The sequence below is a fragment of the Erinaceus europaeus genome, chromosome 6 (genome assembly GCF_950295315.1).
Source record: "Erinaceus europaeus chromosome 6, mEriEur2.1, whole genome shotgun sequence".
Taxonomy (NCBI): domain Eukaryota; kingdom Metazoa; phylum Chordata; class Mammalia; order Eulipotyphla; family Erinaceidae; genus Erinaceus; species Erinaceus europaeus.
Window position 1 is genome coordinate 30,217,520 of NC_080167.1, and position 27,674 is coordinate 30,245,193.

The 27,674-nt window shown below is 39.7% G+C and overlaps 1 protein-coding gene and 1 long non-coding RNA gene across 2 annotated transcripts in view; one reads left to right on the forward strand and one right to left on the reverse strand.

Moving 5' to 3' along the window:
- Nucleotides 1-1,879: 1,879 nt before the first annotated feature.
- MAP10 (microtubule associated protein 10) lies at nt 1,880-5,256 on the reverse strand. The gene is made up of 2 exons (XM_007536225.3): nt 5,178-5,256; nt 1,880-4,898 (listed from the first exon to the last, which is right to left on the reverse strand). The coding sequence occupies exons 1-2, from the start codon at nt 5,254-5,256 to the stop codon at nt 2,080-2,082; spliced, it is 2,898 nt and encodes a 965-aa protein (XP_007536287.2). The 3' UTR covers nt 1,880-2,079.
- Nucleotides 5,257-5,769: 513 nt separating this feature from the next.
- The window catches only part of LOC132538905 (uncharacterized), a 40,876-nt gene continuing 18,971 nt past the window's right edge, over nt 5,770-27,674 (forward strand). The window contains exons 1-3 of the long non-coding RNA XR_009550210.1: nt 5,770-5,951; nt 8,103-8,145; nt 23,767-23,837. This is a non-coding gene — a long non-coding RNA (uncharacterized LOC132538905). The remainder of the gene's footprint in view (nt 5,952-8,102; nt 8,146-23,766; nt 23,838-27,674) is intronic.

Genomic DNA, 27,674 nt, shown 5'->3' on the forward strand with positions numbered 1-27,674 from the left:
TTTCTTTTAATAATACAAACAAAAAGTAGTAATATACCCAAAGATTCTAGAGATTTGCTAAAAAGGAAATCCCTGGGTAGAAAGGAAGCACTCTCTTACAGTCCATAGAAAGTCTCTATCTCCTCAGTCTTTCACTATGTAGACCCTGGGAGTACACTGCTTCTTCGGGACTTCAGCTCAATTATGACCCACTCCCTACTGTTCTTATAGTTTACCTAAATCCACTCCCTATTGTTCTTATAGTTTACCTGGGAAGTCATTCAAAAAGAACTATATTTCAACAACAAAAAAAAGAAAGAAATATGCAATATTCTAAGTAGTCAAATTTACAAATAGCAATTTTTGATCCTGCAAAAACTAAGCCATTTACTAACTCATGGATCCGTCCCATATTTCCCTCCAAAATATGACCTCCCATAACCATATTAGGATTATCTTATCTGTTATTCAGTAACTGTCTAGTATCCTATCCTGATATTACACAAAAATTACTCTATTAATTCAAATACATATTGCCATGTGTTCTACCATTTAATTTCCTCTGATTTATTTCTTTTCCTTCTTTCCTTTCTTTCTTCCTCTTGCTTTTTTTTTTCTAGAGATAAATATGGGAGGGGGAGAGAGAGGGAGAGAGAGGAGACATCTCACAGTACAGAATCTTCTTTCATTGCAGTGGGGGCTGGACTCGAACATATGACAAAGTGGCACATTATTCAAATATCTCACTGACCTCTCCCACTGAGTATCAGAACTATCTTAAAATCAAGACTCATCCTTTCTCAATTCATCCACAAACATTTGATTTTTCCATGATGCATTACTGACAGCTCCTTCTCCATTATTCATTCGGAATTCAAAGCACTAGAGGAAAGTGATATTTTTGTACAACTATTAGGGAAAGGTGTGAAATATTGAGGAAGAAAAGTATTTAAGATGATTTGAAAGAAACTTCAGGTAAAAGGGCCCACCTAGGGGGTGTCGGGCAGTAGCGCAGCAGTATAAGCACACCTGACGCAAAGTGCAAGGACCAGCATAAGGATCCCGGTTCGAGCCCCTGGCTCCCCACCTGCAGTCGCTTCACAGGCGGTGAAGCAGGTCTGCAGATGTCTATCTTTCTCTCCCCCTCTGTCTTCCCCTCCTCTCTGTCCTATCCAACAATGAATGACATCAACAACAACAGTAATAATAACCACAAGAAGGCTACAACAAGGGCAACTAAAGGTAAAAAAAAAAAAAAAAAAAAGGCCTCCAGGAGCAGTGGATTCATGGTGCAGGCACCCAGCCCCAGCAAGAACCCCTAAAGAAAAAAAAAGGGTCCACCTAGGATCATATGGAAAGAGTTTTCTCATTATTTACAGTTTTCTCATTATTTACAGTTTTCTCATTATTTCTAAATTTAAGATAAATTTAGAAAAATTAGCTCTACTTATGCCTTGGAAATCCAGGGTAAAAAAGTTTTCTATCATCTCCTCCTAATACTCTTCACAAAGCTAGATGACCCATTTTCCTTCATATTCCAAGATTTACTGACATTAACACATATTAATATTGTTATTAGTAATGTAATAATTAATATTATTATACAAGGCTTTAAAATTCCAAGGACGATATTCTGCATATAAATGTATAGGCCTGTGATGTGACCTAAATTTCTTTCCTGTGTTTTTGTGGCTTTGTTTCCAGAGGCTTCTTTGTTTTTCTATACCATCAGAAGTTTTTAAACCTCTTGGTAGTGTTGATTTCAGCTTAACAGGAAAAAAATGTAAGTTATCCATACAAACTATACATTACAAAACTATTTCTACATTTGTTTAATTTGAGGCTAGACTAATTAACTATTATCTGTGGTATTTATGAACTCAACTGTAGAATAGATACATTTGGGGAAACAAATATTTTATTCATTTAAGAGTCAACAAATTAAATCTTGCCTACATAATATTGTAGTTTCATGATCAATACTGTCATATTCATTGGGTTAGCATTAATTAAACAAACAGAACATCAAGTTTTCACTTTTAAAAAAGAATTATTCAAAAATCTATTAGTATATAATCAATATATTTCAAAATCACACATTTATACTGTATATCCTGGAAGTTTATTTACTACTAAGTCAGAAATATCTTTGCATTGCTTGGATATATTTAGTGAACCAATTTCAACATCGTCTTCTTCAAAGTTTTCTGATACACTGCTATCCAGGTCATTGTCTTTTAGTTCTGTCAAATTAGATGATATATAAGAACTCACTTGAGATGTCTGAAGTGACTGGCTTTTTTCTAAAGACTTGCAATCAGTTCTTGTTTCCAGTTTAACTGAAATATCTTTATCCATCTTTGTGATTTTACAACCAAGCACACTATTTTGGGATATGGAGTTTCCTTTTTTCTCAGTCCAGTGTAATGAAGAGAAATCATTTATGGAGGTACTAGATGATTCCTCTAAACTTCTATCTAGCTTCATTACAATAGGTGACCTTTTCTGTGAGTGTACTGGTGACCCAATTGAAAAAGGTGGGCTAAGAAAAGAGCTCTTTTCGCTGCTAGTTTCTCTTGTAGACAATCTTGTTTCTCTAGATTTATGTGTATATTGACTATGCTTTGAGGCTCCAGCCCTGGGACTGCTGTTGCAAGTTGGTAGAATTCTGCTAGTAGCCTCATTAGTATCAGATTCTTCAAAGTAGCAAGAGCTGGTGAAATCATCTGAATAGTTTAGTTCAGATATGCTTTCAGAGCAACTATTTTTACATGGCTTATCTTCACACTTGTCAGCAGTAAGAAAGTCAGACTCAGTGATTTTAATCTCCCTGTCATCTATTTCCTTATCAACAACTACAATTCGGCTAACATCTTCAAACTGTTGGTAAACAAGTGTATTTTGGACTTTCATTTCTACTTTTCCTCCCAGACTGTTTGTATGAATAAGCCTTCCTGGGACAGTGGGATTACTTTGATTCTTCCTTCCTTCCAGTGCACCACTCTTGGTACTACTCTCACCATCAACTGTCTTTTCAGTTGCACAGTTCAGTTTAGTTTCTGTAGTTGAGCCGGGATTATCAAAAGCCCCACTGGTCTGCTCTGAGAATTCTTGAATTTCTGAAAAAGATGCGACTGATTCTAAATGCTGATCTTTGGGCATTTGGTGCTCTTGCTGATGTTTTGCAAAGTTCACTACTTTAATTTTGGAAGATGTAATTCCGAGTTTTGCACCTAACATTTGTGCTTGCATTTTTCTATACTGTTCTCTCTTTTCATGGACTACCAACATAGCAGGGTTTGTTTGCTTTAAACGAAGTTTAAGTGTATTTGTTAAGCCATAAAGTAGCTTTCCTCTTGGGACTCTGTTGGGGACTATACCACTATTTCTAAAGTATCTGCCTTTCTTTAGATTTGCAACTTGATTTTCTTTATACTGAGGACTCACTGCCTTTTCATTTCCATCAGTAGAGAGTTTGTCTTTCCTTGCAGAATCAAAGGTGGGTTTGGCATAAGATTCTGGTGACTTCTTATTCTCACTTCTATATAACCAGGATAAGTGAGGATGTATACGAGTAGGACTGGCCATGGGTTGGTTGTATAACACAGACAACTCAACCAACAAAGCATTTAGCAAAGGCAGCTGGCTTATCATATTAATTCTATCTTGTTCACTTTGAGGAAGATAACTAGTTTGACTACTTCCTCCTACATCCTGTACGTGTGGAGGAGGGTTTATAAGCATGGGAGTTGTCCTCTGTGCTGTACAATTTGTATGTTTTAGATGACTACTATGTGTTGGGGGATTTGCAGGTCTTTCTTCCACTGATGCACCATCAAATTCCTCTGGTAGACTCACTTGTGGCTTAATGGTGATTTTATGCTGTAAAGGGGGCATCTTTGGAGGGGGCAAATGAGTATAATACAGAGGAGGAGGGCAAAATATGTTGGTTTCAGTGTCCAGCTCTCTGATGTCCTGATTTGGGGAACTAGCAGCACTGGCTACCCCATTCTCCACAGAACCAGTACTAGCAGAGTTGGCCTCACTCTGGACAACTACTGCCTTCAAATCTTTCAGCTTCTTTGGGGGTTTTAAAGCTACCAGCGGCTTACCAGCATCTAGTGAGTTTGAGTCTGAGGCTGCCTGTTTTCCCCGCTGGCTTTCTGAACTGACCTCTGGAGCTTTCTGCAGTTCCACTGCTTCCACTCCAACTGCCACAGAAGTGACTGGACGCTCAAGATGACCCAGCAAGGTGCTTCCCAGGTCAGCCAGGCGGTAGGCCAAGGCGATATCCCCAATGAGCTCGCCCACTTCATTGTGCAGCGAGAAGCTGCCCCGATGGCCCTGGGTGCAGCTGGAAGAGGTGCGAGCCAGGACTCTATGAACCAAGTTCCCCAGGGAGATGCTGCAGGCGCCCAGAAGCTGCGGGGCAGGAGTTGGGTGCCCAGGAGGCAGGTGCAACAGCATGGTGTAGAGCGGGGTCCCCAGGAGCAGGCGGCGCAGGGTGGCAGGGTGCCAGCGGAAGAGACAGGACTTGCCGCGACCAAAGCTGAACAGCCCGGGCTGGGGTTCCGGGGCGCGGGCAGTCGGGCCGCCAGGAGGGTAAACCAGCAGCGTGGGGAAGTCCAGCAGGCGGAAGGCCACGGCGGGCCGCAGGGGGCGAGATGAACTCTGCGGGGGCGCCGCCTCCGCCTCCCGCTCCGCCTCCACTGCGACTTCGGGAGGCGGCAGCCCGCTTTCAAGACGTACCCAGTCAACGACCAGCTCCAGCGAGAAGAGCCGCTCGCACCTACCCGGCGCCATTGCACTTTCTCCGGGAGACTCACAAGCCAAGAAGCCCAACGCCTTGGTTCTCGCGAGAGAGAACAGACCGGGCGCGGCCAGTACCCGCCCTCTTAACGGATTTTGAACAGGCGCCCCTAGAGGTCAGAGCTGTGAGTACTCGGCTTAAAGTAATTTCGTTTCCTTCCCAGTCTTGTGTTGAAGTGATCTTTGCGATAATGCTAGAACTCGGAATGGCTCAGAAAGAAAAGAAGAAGAAAGGGGTGGTGTGTGTGTGTGTGTGTGTGTGTGGGGGGGGACTTCATTTAACCGATTTTTCAAATTTCACTACAGAACGCATCAATGTGGGACTCAAGTGAACTCTAAGGATATTGAGGGAGCAGGTGGTTGAGCTGCACATCACAGAGATCAAGGGCCCAGGTTCAGGCTCAGGCCCGCCTGCTCAGGGAAGTTTCCCAAGTGGTGAAACTGCTGCTGCTGCTGCTGCAAATTCATTCCGTGTTCTCTCTCTCCTCTCTCTCTCTCTCTCTCTCCCTCTCCCTCTCCCTCTCCCTCTCCCTCTCCCTCTCCCTCTCCCTCTCTCCCTCCCTTCCTTTCTTCCTTCCTTCCTTCTTCCCTTCCTTCCTTCCTTCCTTCCTTCCTTCCTTCCGTATGTGTCTTAAATCTTTTTGAAATGAAGAAATTGCCGCTGTACATAGCATTAATCTGGCAAATTCAGGGCAGGCTAAAATAAAATCCTGACATCCCAATACTTTTATAGTTTTGTACCCACAACTATGCAAATACAGAAATAGAAATTATAAACTGTATATGAGAATAGTATCAGCTAAGTGGAATTTTATTAGTCTACAGAGTAACGAACTGGTAAAAGTAACCATAGTAACTTAACCTGGAGGTGAATAAAGGTAGAATATTTTGATACCATCCCCAAATCTTCCAGTTTCTTCCCCTGCCAACCTGTGGAATACCTGTAACCTCAAACCTCTGGTCTCTTACATGTTGGTGTGGCCTTGTTGAATAAGTCTGAATCACATTTGTACCTGCTCACTGACCAAGTTCAGGTCATCATGGAAAAGCAGATCTACTGGTAACACAGAGGAGATAGCCCACATTAATGAATGAAGAAAACAGCTTGAAGAAAACCCCAAATTCACCAGAGCTATGCAAACTTCCTAAAGAAGATTTGAAAGGTATGGTGCTGAGGATGGTCAACAAAATGAGAAGCTTAATAGAAGAAAACTTCATCATATTCAGGGGAGGAATAAGAAAAAACTGAAAGGAGTCATGACAATTTAAATCTTAGAGATAAATAATAAAGTAAATGAGCTAAAAATACATTAATAGGAAATATAGTAAATTCAAAACTAAAAGTCTACAGGGTGAGTTAGCAGATAGGGTAGAAGAAGCCATCAGAAAACAAAAAAGAATAAATGGCAATAGTATGAGAATAATGGAGCAATTTCAAGTGGAACAACATTCACAGAGAAGTGCCAGAGGAAGAGAGAAAAAGGGACAGGATTCTTATTTGAAGAAATTACAACAGGATTTTCCCAAACTAAGGAGGAGAAGGAGTTAGATACAGAAAGTTCTAAGAGTTGCAAGACAAATAACAAACAAAACCTAAGCACATTGAGGCACATAATTAAAATGACCAAGATCCTGAAGGTATTTTAAAAGCAGCAGAAGGAAACCTTTAAAGAAGTCCCCTAAGGTAATCAGATGATTGCTCAACAAAACCCCTAAAGGTTAGAAAGATATACTCAAAGTGTTGAAAGTAAAAAAATGGCCCAAGCATGAATCATAGTGCTAGGTTATCAATCATGTTTGAAGGAATGATGAAGAAATTTTCAGAGAAGCAACAGTTAAAGTTAAATTTACTACCACTGAACTAGCCCTACAAGTTCTAAAGGAATTTATATGAAAGGAACAGACTGAGTGCTCTCATTGATGTGGGATAATATAAACAAGAGGGCCTACCAAAATCAAATGTTGACAGATTTTTAGTCCAAGTAATAAGTCTGAAGTTTCTAGAGAGGACTGGATAGTGAGGCAAAGACAAAGTGGGTTCCCAAAGTGGAGAGAGAGTTGAACACACTTTAGTGGAGGATTTGATTCTTCAGTGGTAGAGGTGGCATAGTGACATTTTGTGAATGTCAAATTATAATTCTAAAACATTGGTTTTTTAAACTAAGCTTACCTTAACAAAATTTTTCATAAAATATTGTAATCAATAATAGAAAAAATACCTTCAGTTTTGCCTACATAAAGGGTAAAAAAAAATGGTTTGTGTTCATAACAATAAATTCCCTTATTTTATCTAAACTCAAAGATAATAACAAGTAGAAATCTGGCAACGTTCAATTAAAGCATGGGGAGCTGGGTGGTAGCACACATGGTTAAGCACACATGGAGCGAAACATAAGGACCAATGAAGGTGTCTGTCTTTCTCACTCCTCTTTATCGCCCCCTTCCCTCTCAATTTCTCTCTGTCGTATCCAACAACAATGACAGCAATAACAATAATAACAACAATGATAAACAATAAGAGCAGCAAAAGGGGAACAAATAGCTTCCAGGAGCAATAGATTCATAGTGCAGGCACCAAGTCTCAGCAATAAACCTGGAGGCAAAAAAAAAAAATTGGGGGGTAAATGTAGATAATAGTTATAGAATCAGTCCATATCGGTGACCTTGGGAGAACTACTGCAGTTTCCAGTGGAGGAGATGGGGACACAGAACTCTGGTGGTGGAAACCTTATGGCATTATATCCCTATTATCTTACAATTTTGTAAATAAATTTAAAACCACTAATTAAAATAAATTAAAAAATACATTTAGGGGCAATGGAGGAACTGTGAAATAATGCTATGAGAAAGCTATGAAACAAATATAGATGCAATATGCTTTTTGAGAAGACTAACCCAATTTAAACAAGTGATGGAAAAGACAACTGCTCCCATAATGGGATCTTAAGAGAAATAACTACAATAAGTGTACACATGGATCTATTTTGGAATCTTAAACAAAAAATTTTTAAAGTGACATATTTGAGACAGTAGTGACAATTGATTATAAACTGACATTATATGATAAACAATAATCACTAGCATTGTGTTACTCTTGTTAATATCATTTAAGAAAATATTTAAGAAAATATGCAGATAGGAAACACCAGTAGTAGGAATGAAATAGCAATGTGTGAATGATTTATAATTTATAATCTCTTTTTTATTGATTTAATAATGATCAGCAAGATCATAGGAAAAGGGGTAAATTCCACACAGTTCCGTTCCATATCCTATCCCTTTCATTGGAAGCTTTCCTATTCTTTATCCTTAAGAGAGCATGGACCCAGGATCATTATGGGATGCAGAAAGTAGCAGGTCTGTCTTCTGTAATTGCTTCTCCACTGGATATGGGCGTTGGCAAGTCAATCCATACTTCCATTCTGTTTCTATCTTTCCTTAGTGGGGAAGGGCTCTGGAGAGGTGAGGTTCCAGGATACACTGCTGAAGTAGTCTGCCCAGTGAAGTCAGGTTGGCTTCATAGTAGCATCTTCAGTTTGGTGGCTGGAAAGCATTAAGACATAAAGCAGAACAAATTGTTTAACAATAATGAACTTAAAGGTAAGAATATAGCAGATGAGATTTTGGGGTCTCCATTTTGGAAAAAGCTAGGAAGTCTATTTTAGGTATATCTCAAGGGGCCCATGACTTTTACTAATTTTACCTGATCCCTTTACCTAACATGCATGTGGGTTAAAGGTATTGTGTTGGGGAGATGGTGTCAGAGTTGGAAATGCGACTATAAAGTTGGATCAGAGAAAAGAGTAGCTCCCAAATATGGCAAGAGTATATAAATATTGTTAACTGTAAACCTCATCAATCTGATATTCAGCATAGGAGCCTGTGTAACCTCTGTATCCCTGTAGGTCTGAGCTCACATTCTATGGTCATAGCTAGGAACATTCTAGGCTGCACTCACTGCAGGACCTGTATTCCTCAAGTGGCAGAGTATGTTGACCCAGCCTCCCTTCAGATAATGGGGCAGTGCCTACCATTATTGTTTCACATTGAAGGCAAGGTCCTGTAGAGACCCACAAGAGGGTCCACTATGTTTTTCCTGATGGATATTTTTTGTTGATTTAATAACTCATATTTTTAAGTACTCACTAGGTAAAACATCAGGAAAAACCTTGATAACTACTGAATCTGTGATAGGATATATGTATATATATTGCAAGTATATATATAATATATATATAAATATATATATTGCAAGTTAATTGTTATTTTCTATAGTTTTGTGCAGGCTTGATCCTTTTCATAATAAAAATATTTGTATGCATAGCCCCCCCCATAAGATCATCCATAAAAAACTATGAGTTGGGGGCCCGGTGTAGCACAGTGGGTTAAGCGCACATGGCACAAAGTGCAAGGACCAGCTTAATGATCTTGGTTAGAGCCCCTGGCTCCCCACCTCCAGGGGTTTTGCTTCACAAGCAAGTGGTGAAGCAGGTCTGCAGGTGTCTTTATCTTTCTCTTCCCCTGTCTTCCCCTCCTCTCTCGATTTCTCTTTGTCCTATCCAACAACAGCAGCAGCAGCAATAACAACAAGGGCAACAAAAATGGGGAAAATGAATGGCTTCCAGGAGCATTGGATTCATAGTTCAGGCAAAAAGCCTCAGTGATATCCTTGGAGGCAAAAAAAAAAAAAAATCCTGAGTCTATAACAGTACAGATTTGGATTTCCAGTGCTAGAAAAAAAAATACAATTGACATTTTTTTTGGGAATCTCTTTTCTTTGCTGGAGTTGTGACAATACCTACAATTAAGTTCTGCTGGCTGTCCAGGTAGTCATTTATAATAAGGGGTATTTCTAAGTAGGATACACACACACACACACACACACACACACACACACACACACACACACACACTATATTAAGCATAGATATTAAAGTCCAAGAATATTTGAAATTCCCTCCAACCTTGCTTCATTACTCAATGTCAACCCCTTCAAAAGGTAGTGAGACTAGGTCTGCATAACTAAAACTAAAAAGTTCCTTATCACCTATAATTTTTTATATCTATGTTGCTTTTGAATTTCCTATTTGACTTCCTGACATCTGTTTTAGGATGGAGAGTTTATATCTAGATGTCATATTTTCCTTAAAAGATTTATGTGCATTCATGCTTATTATGTCTTGACCTGGAACTTAAAAGGGAAACTGGGCTCTGCATATAGCTTTATAAACATGTAATTGCTTAACTGATAACACAAAAAAGACATTATGGAATAAATTTATGAAATAAACTATAGTATATATAGTATTTTATGATGTATAAACTATATAATTTATATGTACATATGTATATATTTTAAATTTTTGTTATTTTGTTATGTATGTTACAAGATTGTAAGATTACAATGTCTCGTTCCACAACACACGCACCAATAAAGTTCTGTATCCCACCTCCCAAAGACAACCACTATATTTCTCACAAGTCTTAATTTGCTTGCTTCTGTTTGTTTGTTCTGGCAAGATCTCTGGATTCTACATATGGTTGAAACCATCTGATAGTTGTCTTTTGTCTCTTATTTTACTAAGCATAATCACCTTTAGTTCCATCCATTTTGTTTCAAAGGATTCAAGATCTGTTTTTGCTTGCAGAGTAGTCTTCCATGGAATATATATCCCATAACATCTTGATAGGCATTTAAGTTACTTCCAACTTTCCTCATTAAGGCTACAGATGTTACAGGATCCACCCCCTGCACTGCCATATATTAGAGATGAGAAGTGTTCTGGTCTTTGTCTCCCTCTGCTTCTCTCATGAAAAGAATCATTTTTAATATATATATATATATATATATTTAAATTATTTCTCCATCTCCTTGAAACATCATTCTTTTGCTGCTTCACCTTCAGTGATTGGTATCTTGGAGCAGCACTATACACCACAAAGAGAGATAATCTAGTATAAAAGAGTGACCATTCAGCTCACATTTCTCAGCTCCCCATAAAAGATCTTGACTATCCTTCATACTCATTAAGATAGTCTGTCCACAAAAAGAGAGAAAGAAAAAGGAAGAGAGAAGTGGGGGCGGGGGGAGTGAGAAAGAGAAAGGTGTAGAGGTGGGGAGAGGAGGATAGAGTTAGATGTTTTGTCTGGATGTCAGTGTGGCAGAGATTGTTAAATGCCATGATCACTGAATAAAAAATGTTAATGATATCATGAATTGAATTGGATCTCCTACCGAATTCATAAATTGCACTGAACTATGGAAATAAGACTGAGATAATTAATGGAAATGAAATAACTAAAAGCCCAAATTCTGCAAGAGTGGTATTTTTGAAAATAAGCTGGGTCTTGAAAATATATTTGCACACTCATGTTCAAAGCACCATTATTTAAAATATCCAAGAAGTGAAAGTCACCCAATGCCCATCAATATTTTTGGAAATAAATTGACAAAATTTGGTTTATCATTGGCTGGGAGATAGCTCTAATGATTGAGCACACACTTTACCAGATGTGGAGACCCAAGATTGAGATCTTGGCCAATAAGTCAGAGCACTTCATGGCGGAAGCTTCACTTTAGAGTAGTAGAGGAAAGAGAAGTCTAAGGATCTGTTCTGACATTTCACAAGCATTGCCCATAACAAATGTCCCATGGTTGATAAGACCACTCAAACTCTTCTGATTCATCATACAGGGAGTTCGACTCACGGCCTTTTTATGTGCATTTTCTAAATTAGGCACAATTTAGAAATACTCAATCTACAAATACTGTGTTCATTTTTAGTTGATTTTCAGTGCACTAAGGACCATACACCATCTGAATTTTTGCAAATACCTTAGATCATTCAGGAATAAATCAGAAGACAAGATAACACTCCTTTTTTTATATGAAAATCTTTACTTTTAAAAGAAAACCAATTACTTTTCTAACAATCTGTGTCTAGGGAATAAAACTGAGGCATATTGGGGGGGGGGGCCTCAACGGTTCCTCCAGACACGAACATTTGTAATGTTAATACTCTCTAGTAGAGATATATTAGGGAGTATCCAATAGTTGTCACACACTAAAAAAGAGGACAGTGATTTTTTTTTTGTTCCTTCAGTTTATAAGTTCAAATCCATATGAGAACATTTGCTCTCATGAGACTGCTGGCCTATGACATATTGGGCACATGGTGTTTTCTGAGAGCCACTTATCAATACACTCCATGTGAAACTCATGATTTCAAGGGAGTGAGCAGATGTTGTTCCCTTCTGTGTATTCTGCAAGACAGTAAGATATTTATTGTGTCATTGTTTTCAAATGATCTTTCTGGCACGGCATTGATATGCTCTTTGGTGAGTCCTTCGGGTTCATACTTTTCATCTTAAGGGAGGACCAAGAACCACTTTCAGAATGAATTTCTTCCGGTGTCACAGAGCTATTATCTTGCCACATATTGGAAAGCAAACTAGCTTAAGATGCTTCCGTTCCTGTTTTCAAAGCATGGAGAGCTGATGTCTGAGTAATCTTCAATTGAGGTAAAGCTTGTGGTGGTAGAGATAGAAAATCTGTCTGAAGTGGACTCAAAATTGGATTCATCTGTGACACAACTTAGTTGTTGTCTCAGTACCTGATTATAATTTCTTGGGTAATTCTCACTTTCATTTACCTCAGGTTGCCCATAATTTATTATGTGATAAGATGTTAAAAAATGTAGACTTGGTAAGCTTGGTGGTTCTTGTCCTATGTTGTTTTAGGCTTGGGCTTTTAACTCTTCTTCCTCTGATTCTTGAGAATTCCGTAGTTATGGCTCTGCTATCTTCAGACTGTGTTGTAATATCCACCCCCCTAAAAAGAAATTCAACCTCCTTGTCTTCATTGCTGTATCCATTCTCATCATTATCATTCTCTTCCTCACCATACTCCTTCTCCACATTGTTGTTTCCATCATTATAGTCCTCCTTCACCTCCTCCTCCTCTAGGGCCACCACCTTCTCCAGGGCTGCCTCCTCCTCCTTGGCTTCCTCCTCCTCCTCAGCATCCTTCTCCTCCTCCTCTTTGACCTCCACCACCATCTCCTCCTCTTCTGCCTCTTCCTCCTCAGACTATTCTTCCTCCTTCATGTCCTCCTCCTCCTCAGTCTCCTCTTCCTCTTCCTCCTCAGCCTCTTCCTTCTCCTCCTCCTTCACTACCTCCTCTTGGTTGGCCTCCACCTCCTTTGCCTCCTCCTCCTTCTCAGCCTCCTCCTCCTTGGCATCTTCCACCTCAGCCACCTCCTTCTCAGATTTCTCCTCCTCCTTGTTCTCCTCCTACATCTCTTCCTCTTTTTCTTGCTCATCCTCCCATCTCTTCCTCACCCTCCTCCTCCCCATTGTTATTTCTATCATAGTCCTCATCCTGCTCCTTTGTACCCTACTCCATTTCACTGTCCTCTTCTTCCTTGGCCTCTTCCCCTACCTGCTCCTTCTCCTAGGCCTCCACCTCCTCCTGCTCTCCTCCTCAGCCTCCTTCTCCTCTTCCTTTGCCTTTTCTTTTTCTCCTCCTCCTCTTCCTCCACCTCCTCCTGAGCCTCATCTTCCTCCTCTCATCCTCACCTTATAACTCTTTATCCTACTCAGCCACCTCCCCCTCCTTGGCATCCTCCTTCTTGGCCTCCTCCTCCTATTCTCTCATCCTCAACCTCCACCCCTTCCTCCAACTCCTCTTCCTTTTTGGCATACTCCTTCTTGCCTTCCTCCTCCTCCTCTTCAGCATTCTCTTCCTCACCTAAGCCTCCAGCTTTTCAGCCTCCTCCTCCTTGGCTTCCTCTTCCTACTCATCAGCCACCTCCTCCTCCCCTCCTCCTCCTCCATGGCCACCTCATCTCCTCCTTGACCACCTCCTCCCATGGCTGTCACCTTCTCTCATTCTCTGCCTCCTCCTTCTTTCTCCTTTTTTTTTTAGTTCCTTCACCTCTTCCTTGGCATCCTCTTCCTTAGCTGGACTCCTCCTCTTCCTCTTTGCCTCCTCCTCCTTATTGGCCACCTCGTCCTCCCATGGGTGCCACCTCCTTTCATTCTCTGCCTCCTCCTTCTTTCTCCTTTTTTTATTCCTTCACCTCTTCCTTGGCATCCTCTTCTTTAGCTGGACTCCTTCTCTTCTTCTTTGCCTCCTCCTCCTTATTGGCCAGCATCTACCTCCTCCTTTCCTTCTCAACCTCTTCCTCAGCATCCTCTTCTTTGGGTGGACTCCTCCACCTCCCCCTTGACCTCCTAATCTTCCTAGGCCTCCTTCCCCTCCTACTCTCCTTCTCCCCTCCTCCTTTTCCTCTTATTCTTAGCCTCCTCCTCAGAATCCTCCTCCTCCTCAGCATCCTTCTCTCCTCCCGGGCCACCTCCTCTTGGGTTTCTGCCTACTCCTCCTCCTTAGCCTCTTCCTCCTCCATGGCATCCTCCTCTGCATCCTTCTACTCCTCACCTTTGACCTCCACCACCTCCTTGGCCACCTCCTCCTTTTCCTTGGCCTCTACCTCCTCCTGCTCTTTGGCCTCCTCCTCCTCAGCCTTCACCTTGTCTCCTCCTCCTCTTCCTCTTTGGCACTACATCATCTTACTGCTGCTTCTCCTTGGCTGACCTCCTCCTCCTGCTTCTCCTCTTCCTCCCTACTTCTCCATTGCCTCTTCTTTGGCCTCCTCTTCCTCAGCCTCATTCTTCTCCTTGGCCTCCTCCTCCTCCTCAACCTCCTCTTCCTCCTTGACCTCCTCCTCCTCCTCAAGTCTCCTCTACCTCTTCCTTGGCTATTTCCTCAGCTTTCTTTTCCTCCTCCTCTTCCACATTGTTGTCTCCATCATCACAGTCCTCTTCCTCCTCACAATCCTGCTCCTCATTCTCATTCTCATTCTTCATCATCATAGTCCTTGTCATCCTTCCCCTACCCTACTCATCATTTCATTGTCCTCTCCTTTTATACTTTCTTCTCTTCCTCCTTTTCAACATCCTCCTCCTCCACTTTCTCTTTCTCCTCCTTCTCTACTTTGTCTTTCTCCTCCTCCTCCACTTTGTCTCCATCATCACAGTCCTCCTCCTTTGTCTCCTCCTATTCATGCTCCTCCTCACACTCCTGCTGCTCATTCTCCTCCTCACTGTTGTCTCTATCATCCTCCTCCTCTCCTCCATTTCATTGTCCTCTTCCTCCTTGGCATCCTCCTCCTCTGCCTCCTCCTCCTCATCCTACTCCTACATTTCACTCTTCTCCTCCATGCCTCGGCCCCATCGTCCTCCACCTCTTAAGCCTCCTTATCATCATCTTTGGCCTCCTCCTCTTCCTCTTCCTTTTTTTCTTCACCTTGGCCATCATCTCCTTCTTCTGCTTGGCTTTTTCCTCCTCCTCAACTTCCGCATCCTCTTCCTGCTCCTCTTCCTCCTCAACCTCCTTCTGCTCCACCTCCTTGGCCACCTCCTTTGCATCCTGTATCTCTTCCTCCTCCTCTTCCTCTGTCTCCTCCATCTTCTCCATCTTCTCCATCTTCTCCTCCTCCTCTTCATTCCATTTATGGAGAGATATATATGTCTCCCATTTGACTCAAGACTGCATATCTAGCCCATTCATTATCATTGTATGAGTTTTCCATTTTAGTAAATGAGTGGATACTGTTTTTCTTCACCATGGAAGTGTTGAGATCCACCTAAGTGTTGGTGTCTCTCATGACCCTTCAAGCAGAGGGAGATCAGAGACCTCTAGGTTCTGTTGCCTAAGCAACCATTCTGACCAAACAGGACATAATTTCAGTTAGAATTGATTTCATTAAACTCAAATACTGCCAAATGCTTTTGTGCCGAACCATTGTCTTTCACCTCTTTTCACTCACATGAACCTTATTTTAGACTTTCAAATGTCCTTTTTCAATACATTTAAGTTACTTGTAAATTAAAATACAAAACTTAGGTATACTAGTTATATATGAAAACATGCTTCAAAATGCCTTGCTAAAGTCATCCTAGGTAAATATAGCAATTCTTATTTCCAGCAGCCCAGAGACTTTGGTTGATGTCATTCTCACAACTGCAAGGTGGCATGTCACCGTGCTTTTAGTTTGTATTTCTCTAATAATACTTTTTCTATTGGGGGGAACTAATGGTTTACAGTACATAGTTTTTGATACATGTGTAAAATATTTCTCAATTTTCTGAAAATCACTCTCACCCCTGTCCTAGTTACCTCTACCATCATACACCAGTACCTGAATGACCTCCCAGCCCTTCCCAGAGTCCTTTGCATTGGTGCAATGCACCAAAGCCAGTCTAAGTTCTACTTTGTTTCACCTTTCTGTTCTTATTTCTCAACTTCTTGCCATGAGGAACATCATCCTATATTCATCCTTCCTTTTCTGGATTATCTCACTGAACATAATTGCTTCAAGCCCCATCCAAAATGAAGTGAAAAAGGTGTATTCATTATGTGTAATAGTTGAGTAGTATTCCACTGTGCATATATACCACAGCTTATCAACCACTTATCTGTTGTTGACACCTAGACTGCTTCAGGATTTGACTATTAAAATTGTACTACTAGGAACATAGGTACGCACATTTCTTTTTGGACATTAATTTTTTAGCCTGACATCGTGCTATATTGCCAAATGATTTCTAGGGCTTTTTGCTGGGTTCTCTAGGTTTTTCTATGTATGCTATCATATCATCTGTAAATAGTGAGAGCTTGACTTCTTCCCTTCCAGTCTGTATCTCTTTTATTCTTTTCTTTTGACTTATTGCTATGACAAGAACTTCTAATACTACATTGAAGAGTAATGTTGATAATGGACAGCCCAATCTAAGGGGGAATGCTTTCAGCTTCTGCCCATTGAGTATAATGTTGGCTGCAGGTTTTCTATATATATGGACTCCACTATCTTAAGGAATTTTCCATCTATTCCCATTTTCTGTAGTGTTTTGAGCATGAAGGGGTGTTGGATTTTATCAAAAGCTTTCTCTGCATCTATTGAGATAATGATGTGATTTTTGGTTTTGCTTTTATTGATGTGGTGAATCACACTGACTGTATGCTTTGTAATTTACAAAATATGCATTCTAGTAAATGTACATGAATATGATTCAGATATCCAGCTAGTCTTCATTTACTCTCCTACTTCTTTTTCAACTGCTCAGCTGAAACCAGCTAATGGTGATGTACAGGAAATTTATTCATGGAAATGGAAGCACAGTGGCTCAACTTCAAGCATCTCATATTACCTCTCTCAGCTTCAGCCTCATTCCTTGGACTATGACTCCACTGCTCCTGGAGGCCATTTTTTCCCATCTTTGTTGTCCTTGCTGTTGTTGTTATTGTTATTGCTGCTGTTGTTGGATAGGACAGAAAGAAATCAAGAGAGGAGGGGAAGACAGGAGGAGAGAAGGATAGACACCTGCAGACCTGCTTCATCACCTGTGAAGGGACCCCCCTGCAGGTGGGAGGCTGGGAGATCCAATCAGGATCCTTAAGCTGGTCCTTGTGCTTCATGCCATGTGCGCTTAGCCCGCTGCACTACCACCCGGTCCCATTAAAGACCTTTTTAACGCATAGGACATAAAGTGTTCTGCCAGTGTTTTCTTCTACATATTTGATATTTTCTGGTCTAATGATCCACTTGGAGTTGACTTGTGTGTACAATGCTATATGGTGGTCCAATTTCATTTGTTTGCATGTTTCAAACCAATTTTCTCAATACCACTTGTTAAACTCTCCTTCCGCCATTTGAGCTTCCTTGTTAAAAATTAGTTGACCAAAGGCATAGAGGCTTATTTCTGGGTTTTCAATTCTATTCCATTGGTCTATGTATCTGATTCTAGTAACAGGTAATTTAGATTACTGTAGCCTTGTAAGTTTGAGGTCAATGTGATGCCTTCAGTCTTGTTCTTTTTTCTAGATTGATTTGGAAATCCTAGGGACTTTTTGAGTCCAGATAAATTCTTGTAGCTTTTGTTTTATTCCTTTAAAGACATTTCATGGTATCATGATGGGAATGGCCTTGGGTAAAATGGTCATTTAACTATTCCTACCCAAGAGCATGGGATATCTTTCTGTTTCTTGGTATCTCTTTCTGTGTCCTTGAGGAGTGCCTCATAGTTTTCAGTGTACACGTCCTTACTTCCTTTTTAAACTTTATACCTAAATATACATTTAGGAATATAATTGTTTTTCCTGATATAGTAAAAGAGATTGAATTCTGGAGAGAAAATTCACCAAGGTAGTGATCCAGAGGGCCAACAGACAGGTAAGTGTTCAAAGTCACCAACTGCAAGAGGCAGCAGGAAACATCTTAGAGTAGGAGCACTTGTAGATAAAATAACCCAGTATGACTCCTAGATGCTGTGACTCATATGTGAGAAGTGTGGAGCAGGTGCAATTCAGAGTAAGGCTAAAAGCAAAACAGGGCTCTCTTTTGGAGAATTACTGAACTTTGGAGAGCAAGCTGCATAGTAGTTTCAGTGCTGAAGAAGCTGATAGATGCAGGCAACCAGCAAAGAACAGGAATGAAAGGAGAGACACATTGCACATTTGGTACTGCAGGTACCAGAGACTAATGGGTAGTTTTTGTGGCTTCCAGCAGGGCCCTGGTCTAGGGTGGCAGTTAACAATTTAGTCTGTGATGTCTGGGTGCAGGCAGTTCAAACTTGAGAGGGAATTTATTGAAAGTAAGACTATGTCCTCTTAGCGAGACGAGTATTTGAATTGAAAGCAGTGTGAAGGGAGGCCATGTTATTTTATTTTATTTTTTATTTTAACTGAAAACTACATTCACCAAGAACCTCACTGTAGCTACCTATTACTTCTTTTCAGGGTGTGACATGACTGAAGTTCAAACCCACAATAGATTGTTCTTCTGTCTGTACCTCTATGAAACAGAGCTGCAGAACCTCCAGACCAGATAAGGACTGACAATGAATAACTGTTAACCTGAAGTAACTGGGGAAGTTCAGACTATGAAACCAGCTGAGACTGAGAATAGAGGGAGGTTGCAGATCTTATCCTCCTCAGCTGGGATACTAGAGGTCCCTGGGAAGGCTTGAATTTGTCTAACCCTCCAGCAATAACCACTTTGCCGTGTTGGCTCTGGATTTCCAGTCTTCTAAATAGATACAGAAATGCCAATGTGTAGTGCAGTATGTGATGCTGTAATGCATGCAATGTAACAGGGTCCTGGGTTAAATATTCTAGGATTATATCTTACAACATACCAATCTGATAGAAGGCCAACATGGCAAGCTGAGGAAAGGCAGTCATTCAAAGCCCAATATTTAATATACAGTGTTAAACAAAATGATGAAAAAGAGGAATTTTAAACAAATGATAGAGCAAAACAATATCCCGAGGGAAATTTTAAATGTAGTGGAACTGAATCAGCTGCCTGAATAACAGTTTAAAACTGTCAGTTATAGTAATGTTAAATAAGAACAGTGAACAAAATAAGATTATAACAAAGACACAAACTTTTGAAAATATTCAATCAAAACTACTTTTTTTTTAATTGGTGATTTAATAATGATAACAAGATGTGGGAAAAGAGGGGTACAATTCCATACAGTTCCTACAACCAGAGTCCTGTATCACATCCCCTCCATTGGAAACTTCCCTATGCTTTATCCCTCTGGGAGTATGGACCAAAGATCTTTGTGCCTGGCTTTTTAATAACTTGATAATAGTAGTTAAAAATTCAGTAGAGGGATTTAACAGTAAGCAAGGCACATAATTGATAGAAGATCTGGAGAATGTGATGCAAGAAAATACCAAAACAGAAGAGTAAACAGAAAAAAAGAATTTTAAGATGTGAAAGTGAATGATTCCTATGGTACAATATTCACATTATAGAAGTCCCAGGGAAAAAAAGAAAGTAGAGACCCCATCTAATAGGTGGAGCACTTGGTTAAGCATACTCATTACCATGCACAAGGACCTGGGTTCAAGCCCCTGGACACCCCCTGCAGGGTGGAAACTTCACAAGGGGTGAGGCAGTACTGCAGCTCTGTCTCTCTCCTTCTCTATTTCCTCTGCCACTCTCAATTTTTCTGTTATATAAAATATAAGAAAAAAATTTAAAATTATTAAAGAATCACAAGAAACCAGAAAAGCAGCTGAAACATAATATAAAAGGATAATGTTAAAATTAAGATGCAAGATACTGTTAGTGGAGCAGTGCTGCAGTGTCTCCTTCCTCTCCTTTATCCCTCTTTCCCTCCTTCCCTCTATCAAAGGAGAGGAGAGAAAAGGAGAGGAGAAGAGAGGAGAGGAGAGGAGAGGAAAGGAAAGGAAAGGAGAGGAGTGGTAGGGAGGGGAGGGGAGGTGGGAGAGGAGAGGGGGTGGGAGGGGAGAGGAGGTGGGAGGGGGAGGGGAGTTGGGAGGGGCAGAGGGAGGTGGGAATGGGGGAGAGAAGAGGGAGGGGGAGGGGGGAGGGGAGAGGGAGGGGGAAGAGAGAGGAGGTGGGAGGGAGAGGAGAGGGAGAGGAGAGGAATGGTCTGTAAGAGCTGTGGTACTGTCATGCAGCTACTGAACCCCAGCAATAAACCTGGTAACAAAATAAACAAGGAAAATGAACAAAGTGTCAATAATTAAAACAGTATGGTACTGGAATAAAACTAAATACTAAGATCAGTACGGTAGAATTGAAAGTCCAGAAATGAGCTCACATATTTACCAATATTTAACTTATGACAAAAAGAATGTCATAGGGCATTTTGAGAAAGCATTTACAAGCAATAAAGAACAAATAAAAATATTAACAATGTATTACATAGTGAAAAAAGTGATTGAAAATGATAATATATTTTATATTCTTAGCACTGATAAATTATATGATAAATGCTAATAAGTTCTGGGCCTGATGTGGGTTTAAAGAAATGTTCACTCTTTCTTCTAATCTGTTTTATGTTCCACATTTTTTTATTATGTGCATGACTTTGATTAAGGAGTGTTAATAAGGTAGAATAAATTAATAAATTGAAAGAAGCATCTATTTGTTCCTGGCATATGATCTAAACTGACAGTTATTAATGTAAAACATGGAAAACTGAAAGTTTCATATATTCATCCCCAGACTTTCTATATTTGATTTAATGCCACACACACACACACGTGTACATGTATGTGCACATGAACCTTCAGTTCTTAAAAAGATTTATATTTTGTTATTTAAGAATAAATATGCATTATATTCTGAATTGTGTTTATATATAAGTGCTAAAATTAAAACTTGGACAGAATGATGTAATATATAATATGTTCTTTCAATCCCATTCTAGCACTTCCTGTCAGAGACAGTCACCCCAATTCCATTCTGTTTTCAGTTCTGATGGTTATCAGCACAACTCAGACAAAATACACATATGGCTCTTAGGCAATTTGTCATCTTTAGTAGATCTAAGTGAATTTCTAATCATAGCCTAAAGTAGGCAGCATAGAGGAAAGGATAAACAGATTTATGTAGTCTTAAGTGTAAAAATGTTAAGAATGTGGTACACCAGTGCAGTCATATTTTTCATCTAACAAACACTGTGGGCCAGCAACAAATACCACTTGAAGCACTTATTTTATCAGGAAAACAACCCAGATTCAAGCCTGACCCCACTGCACTGTGTTGTTGTGCTTTTCCGTCTCTGTCTGAAAAAGTTGCCTGGAGTGGTAAAGCCCAGTGATGACAAAAATAAGATAGTAACTGAGCATTGACTATCTTCTAGGTCCTGTTCTAGATACTGTACAGATGCACTTTAGAAAGCTAAGAATTAACTAGAATTTGTTTACCGTATGGTTGTACTGTTAGTACAGCAGGGATTCTGATTGAACCTGGAGACACTTTACAGATGATACCAAACAATTCCCTGGGCAGGGGCAGAAGGCAGGTTGAGTGCTAATAATGTATTAGACTCCAATTGAACAATTCATGACACACTGAGTGGCAGAATTAGGAAACAAAGAGGACAATGAGAAAATTACAAAATAGAACAAGCCAGAGCCAAGGAAAATGTAGTTACTATATTATGGGCACAGAGAGAATGAGTTTCTGGTATACCAGAGACAGGTGAAGTTCCAAGTACAGCTTTCTACATGATGTTTCCAGGAGGCATGTTTTAAAGCAGATGGTAGTCCTGCATTAGGATAATGCCATGTACTCCTATATAACAAACTTGGGTTTCAGAGTTCAATATATGTATATTTGTTACAGAAATTATGCCTGAAAAAAACTTTATTAGTCTGAATGAATTTGGTTATATAGGAGTTTGATTTCCATCTCATAAATAATGAATAGCCCTATGTTTGCTAATTCCAATTTCCCTCTCAATTGCACATGTTAATCTTGCAAGGAAAGTAATCAAGTAATCAAAATATACATAGAGTGTCATCTCCTTATTGGAATAAAACATCTTTTGGATGGTACAGTATCTCTACCTCAATGTTTAGAAGCATCTGAACTATCTGCCTCACTGTTTTATTTAGACAACCCCCCCATCTAATCAATGTTAAAATGAAGCATTACTTTAATTGAACAACGAATGCCTATTCTAATAAGATTTATTAAATTAAAACTAGGAAAACATAATACATAATCAAGATCAAAACAAAGCAGTAAACTGGGGGATCATTTCTATATGTTTTGTATATATAGTAAACTATATACCTTTATTGATATACTATGATATCTTTTAAAGGAAACATGTACATGGATAGATTAATTTTATTATATTACTTAAAAAGACAATGTAGATAGATGCACAGAGAATCACTAATTCCTATTTATCTTTATTTCCCTAATATCTGATTTGGTTTCTTTGTCTTTACTCAAAACTTTCTGCCTGAGATTAAACCTAACTCCTGAGCTTGCAGTCTATTCAAGTCCATCTGACATGACTCTGTTATCTTCCCTAGTTTTTTTTTCCCCTTTTGTTTCCCTTGTTGTTTTTTTTTAAATATTGTTGTAGTTGTTATTGTTGTTGTTATTGATGTTATCATTGTTAGATAGGACAGAGAGAAATGGTGAGAGGAGGAGAAGAGAGGGGGAGAGAAAGATAGACACCTGCAGACCTGCTTTACCACCTGTGAAGTGACTCCCCTGCAGGTGGGGATCCAGGGGGCTCAAAATGGGATCCTTAGGCCAATACTTGAACTTTAAGCCACGTGCACTTAACCCGCTGCACAACCACCCAACTCTCTCCTCCCTAGTTTTTTGTTGTTGTTGTTGTTTTTTAATTTTTTATTTAAGAAAGGATTAGTGAACAAAAACATAAGGTAGGAGGGGTACAACTCCACACAATTCCCACCATCCAATCCCCATAACCCACCCCCTCCCATGGTAGCTTTCCCATTCTCTAGCCCTCTGGGAGCATGGACCCAGGGTCCTTGAGGGTTGCAGAAGGTAGAAGGTCTGGCTTCTGTAATTGCTTCCCCGCTGAACATGGGCGTTGACTGGTCGGTCCATACCCCCAGTCTGCCTCTCTCTTTCCCTAGTAAGGTGTGTCTCTGGGGAAGCTGAGCTCCAGGACACATTGGTGGGGTCTTCAATCCAGGGAAGCCTAGCCAGCATCCTGGTGGCATCTGGAACCTGGTGATTGAAAAGAGAGTTAACATATGAAGCCAAACAAACAACATCCTCCCTAGTTTTTAACATTCACCTCTGGATTCCTACTCATAACCATAGAATGTGAGCTCAGATCTACAGGGATGCAGAGGTCACATAGGCTCCTAAGCTAAATATGGGCCCCAGATCAGATCAAGTCACTGAGGTTTACAGTCAACAATATTTGTACACCTTTCCTATATTAGGGAGCTACTCTCTTCCCTGATATACAGCTTTCTGGTCCTTTTTCCAGCCATGACATCATCTCCTCAGACAATAACTTGGATCCACCTGCATATCAGGTTTCAGGCTCAGAGGGCTCAGATGGTGGAAATTGTATATATATATATATATATATATATATATATATATATATATATATATATGTTCTCACCTTCCTCCTTTAAGCTCATAGGAAGTAAAACGGTGTTATAGATGTTTCTGTTCAAACTCCTGTGTCATTACTGCCTACTTGTGTAAACTCAGGTAAGTTAATCTCTGAGTCTCATTTTCTCTATGAGAATGTGACAGGTGTATTCATTTCATGAAGTTATTATAAAAGTTAAGTTAAACAATTTAATAGCCCAGCTCATAGTGCATTCAAAATAACCAATAGTGTTTGTTGTTACTGTAATTGCAGTTATTGCCATTTATTTACAACAGCTCTACATATCTTCTCTATGTGCCAGTATTGTTTCATAGGGGCTAGGGGAAACAATTTTAGAGTAACTTATATAATCCTTTTTCTAAGAACAATACTAGTTGAGGAAGTCCAAAAATAGATTATGTTGGGTACTATTTTTTTATTTATAGTTGAAATTTTATTTTTACTAGTAATTTAACATTATATCACAGAATTATCAGATTTCAGGAGTATTTTTATATCCACACTTGATGCATGAAAGTCACCACATCCCCACCAAAGTTGTCCCACCCTACACATACTCCTGTACCAGCATAGTTCTCACATTTTACGAGATGTACATTTTTTCTACCATGATTATTGTTGGCTGTCAGTGCCTACACACTGACTCAGCTGTCCCAACAGCCTTTTTTTTTTTTTTCACTCCACTTCATTTTCTGATAGTGACACAAGAGAAATAGGGAGATAAAAAGAGGAAGAAAAACACTTGAAGTACTGCTCCACCACTTGCAAATCTGCAGGTGGGGACCCAGGGCTTGAAACTGGGTCTTTGATACATGGCAACATGTGCACTCTACCAGATATGCCACCACCTAGCCCATCTTTGAAAATATCCCTAAACCAAACCAAGACTTCGGTTCTCCTGCTACCCTGAAATACTAAGCAAGCAGCATTTTGCATCAACAGAAAGCATCCAGGCTGAACTTTGGTAAGGAACTTTGAAACCTCTGCTTTTAACTAGGTCATTAACTAGGTATTATCTTTGGACATATGATCTTACTTCCTGTCCAATTTCTGATTTTAAGTGAAAGAACATGGCTACTTTATGTGATCTGAGTACCTTTCCAACTATGAGATTATAGATGAAGAAACTCATTCTTAATTTTCTGTTTATACGCTCATGAGGTGCTATGTTGCTATGTCAGGCCCCGTTACTCCATCTGGATGTATGGTGGAACCAATCAGTACTACGCCTGATTGGACAGAGAATAGTGGTTTCAGAAAGTATAAGAAGTGGTGGAATCTCAGACTTTCTCACATTCTTTCTTTTTTTTTTTCAATTTATTTTTTATTTAAGAAAGGATAAATTAACAAAACCATAGGGTAGAAGGGGTATAACTCCACACAATTCCCACCACCCAACCTCCATATCCCATCCCCTCCCCTGATAGCTTTCCCATTCTCTATCCCTCAGGGAGCATGGAGCCAGGGACGTTGTGGGTTGCAGAAGGTAGAAGGTCTGGCTTCTGTAATTGCTTCCCCGCTGAACATGGACGTTGACTGGTCGGTCCATACTCCCAGTCTGCCTCTCTCTTTCCCTAGTAGGGTGGGTCTCTGGGGAAGCGGAGCTCCAGGACACATTGGTGGGGTCTTCAGTCCAGGGAAGCCTGGCCGGCATCCTGATGGCATCTGGAACCTGGTGGCTGAAAAGAGAGTCAGCATACAAAGCCAAAAAAATTGTTGAACAATCATGGACCCAAAGGTTGGAATAGTCTCACATTCTTTCTTCTAGATGTGACTTATATGCACTATAAATATAAATTAAACACAGCTCATGTAGCCAAGGTTCATATTTATCCCCTCATAAAAATATCCAGACTTTAAGATGAAAGATGGAATGTACATTAGAATGCCGATATATTTGTTATGTGGTTGGATTATTACTTTAATCTTTATTCACTTATAAGTCCCTTCTCCGATGGGACAGTTTTATTACATTTCTGAAAGTAAAAGAAGTAAAAACAGATAAACAACCTTTACAAACACTTCTAACAAGCCTTCTTTGAAGGGTGTTGCAACTTTAGGAAATAAAAATTTTCCATCAGAGATCTTGGTTATAACAAAGAAAAGTGTAAAAGACAAAAATAGAAATCACTTTGAAGAAATTTGGGGTTCTAAGTACGAGTCCCCTCATAAGACACTAAAATTCCTCTAAGGCCCTCCCCCCCCACAGTAATGACAGATACCTTTGAAAGTCTCCCCACAGTAGGAAGACTTCTGAAGATTTCTTCTTGCACTTCATGTAGTTTACAGAAACTGGATTAACGTAGCTTCCACTGCATTTATCAAGCAAGAAGTAATTGAAAACAGCAGGTAGTCGTGCCTTAGTCACTGAAAAGAGGTCTGTTTGCCAATTGATACATGGGGTGCTAAGGTTGGAAACTCCCGTTATAGTTCCTGGGTGGTATTCATGTTCAGTAAATTGCCTGCATGTCTGGGTAACTGGTTTCTTAAATCTCAAGACTATCTTAATACTCAAACAGAAGAACTAGAGTATAATAGAATCTACTTACAAAATGTGTTTTTCTTCTGCATATTTGTTGGGTTGTGTATCACCTGTATGGTTTTGGAAAGTGTTACTTGTGCACTGAAAAGTCTTCTTTCTGTCTTAGAAACAAAATGGAGAACATTGAAACAGCAATAAGATTTAGAAACACAAAAAATGCCAGAATTTTGGACCAGTATTTCCTATTACAACCTTCCAAATCTTGTTAATGTGGAAGAAAGTTTAATCATTATCTTGTTCATATACTTAAACTACCGCTTTGATGCAAATGTCACACACGTTTTTTTATTGTAATGATATTCAGGTAAAGATAGTTAGCACAATGGAAAATATTTTGAAGCCACAGCTGCCATTAGATAGTTCCTTGAAGGTATTGGCCAAGGGAATTGAACTTTATCCTGTAGCTCTTGGGGAAAATATTTAAAAGTATATTGGATGAAAGAAAAAAAAAAAGTAAAAGCTTATTCTAAAAAAAGAAAAGCTACAACTCATCTATTAAGAATGAGTTCATCTTCTTCACTTCATCTTGGATGGAGCTTGAAAGAATCATATTCAATGAGATAATCCAGAAAAAGGATGAATATGGATAATTAACACTCATGAACAGAAGTTAAGATATGGATTCATATCATCACAAAGTCTAGGAAGAGCATATGCTGATCTTAGGGTTGGTACAAGAAAAGCAGGTTTTTAGTTAGTTGAACTGCTGGAAAGGTTTCAGATTCATGTCTCAATAGGAAAAAAAAAAAGTACCCTCAGGTTGGGGTTTGGGATTTATAAAAGGTCAGTTGGCAAATGGAGACCTGACACAAAACTGTCCAACAGGAAAAAATACTATCACAAGGAATGAATGAATCATCAGGACCTGGTAGTCTGTCCCTTGTAAAACTTTGAGATACCATCATTAAGCAATACGTTTTCTGGGTGATCAACAAAACAGGTTCCTAGTTAGCTTCCTCCCCTCCCCAGAGGTCTATGTAAAATGTTCCTTGTTTGACAATCTTTAGTATTCAGGGCCAAGACAAAAGTTCAAACAGGCAAAAGGGAGTGAGAAGATAAAGTATTGGATTTCAGTCAAGTTATAACACATTTCTGTATAGAAAAACAAAAATATATCAAACTTTTCTGGCACAAGTTAGTCTATATGCTTATTCAATTAAGACAGAAGTTAGCTTTCCCATTTAGGAAGTGGAATAAAGTTGCAGTTTATGCTGGTGGGAATACAAACTGATGCATCCCCTCTGAAAAACTGTAGAGCCTTTAAACAAACAAAAAATAGAAGTACCTTATGATCCAGTAATACCATTCATTTATTCAAAGGATACTTTCTATTCAAACAGTAATCTAAATAGACATACACACCCCTGTGTTCATAGCTGCATTGTTGACAATA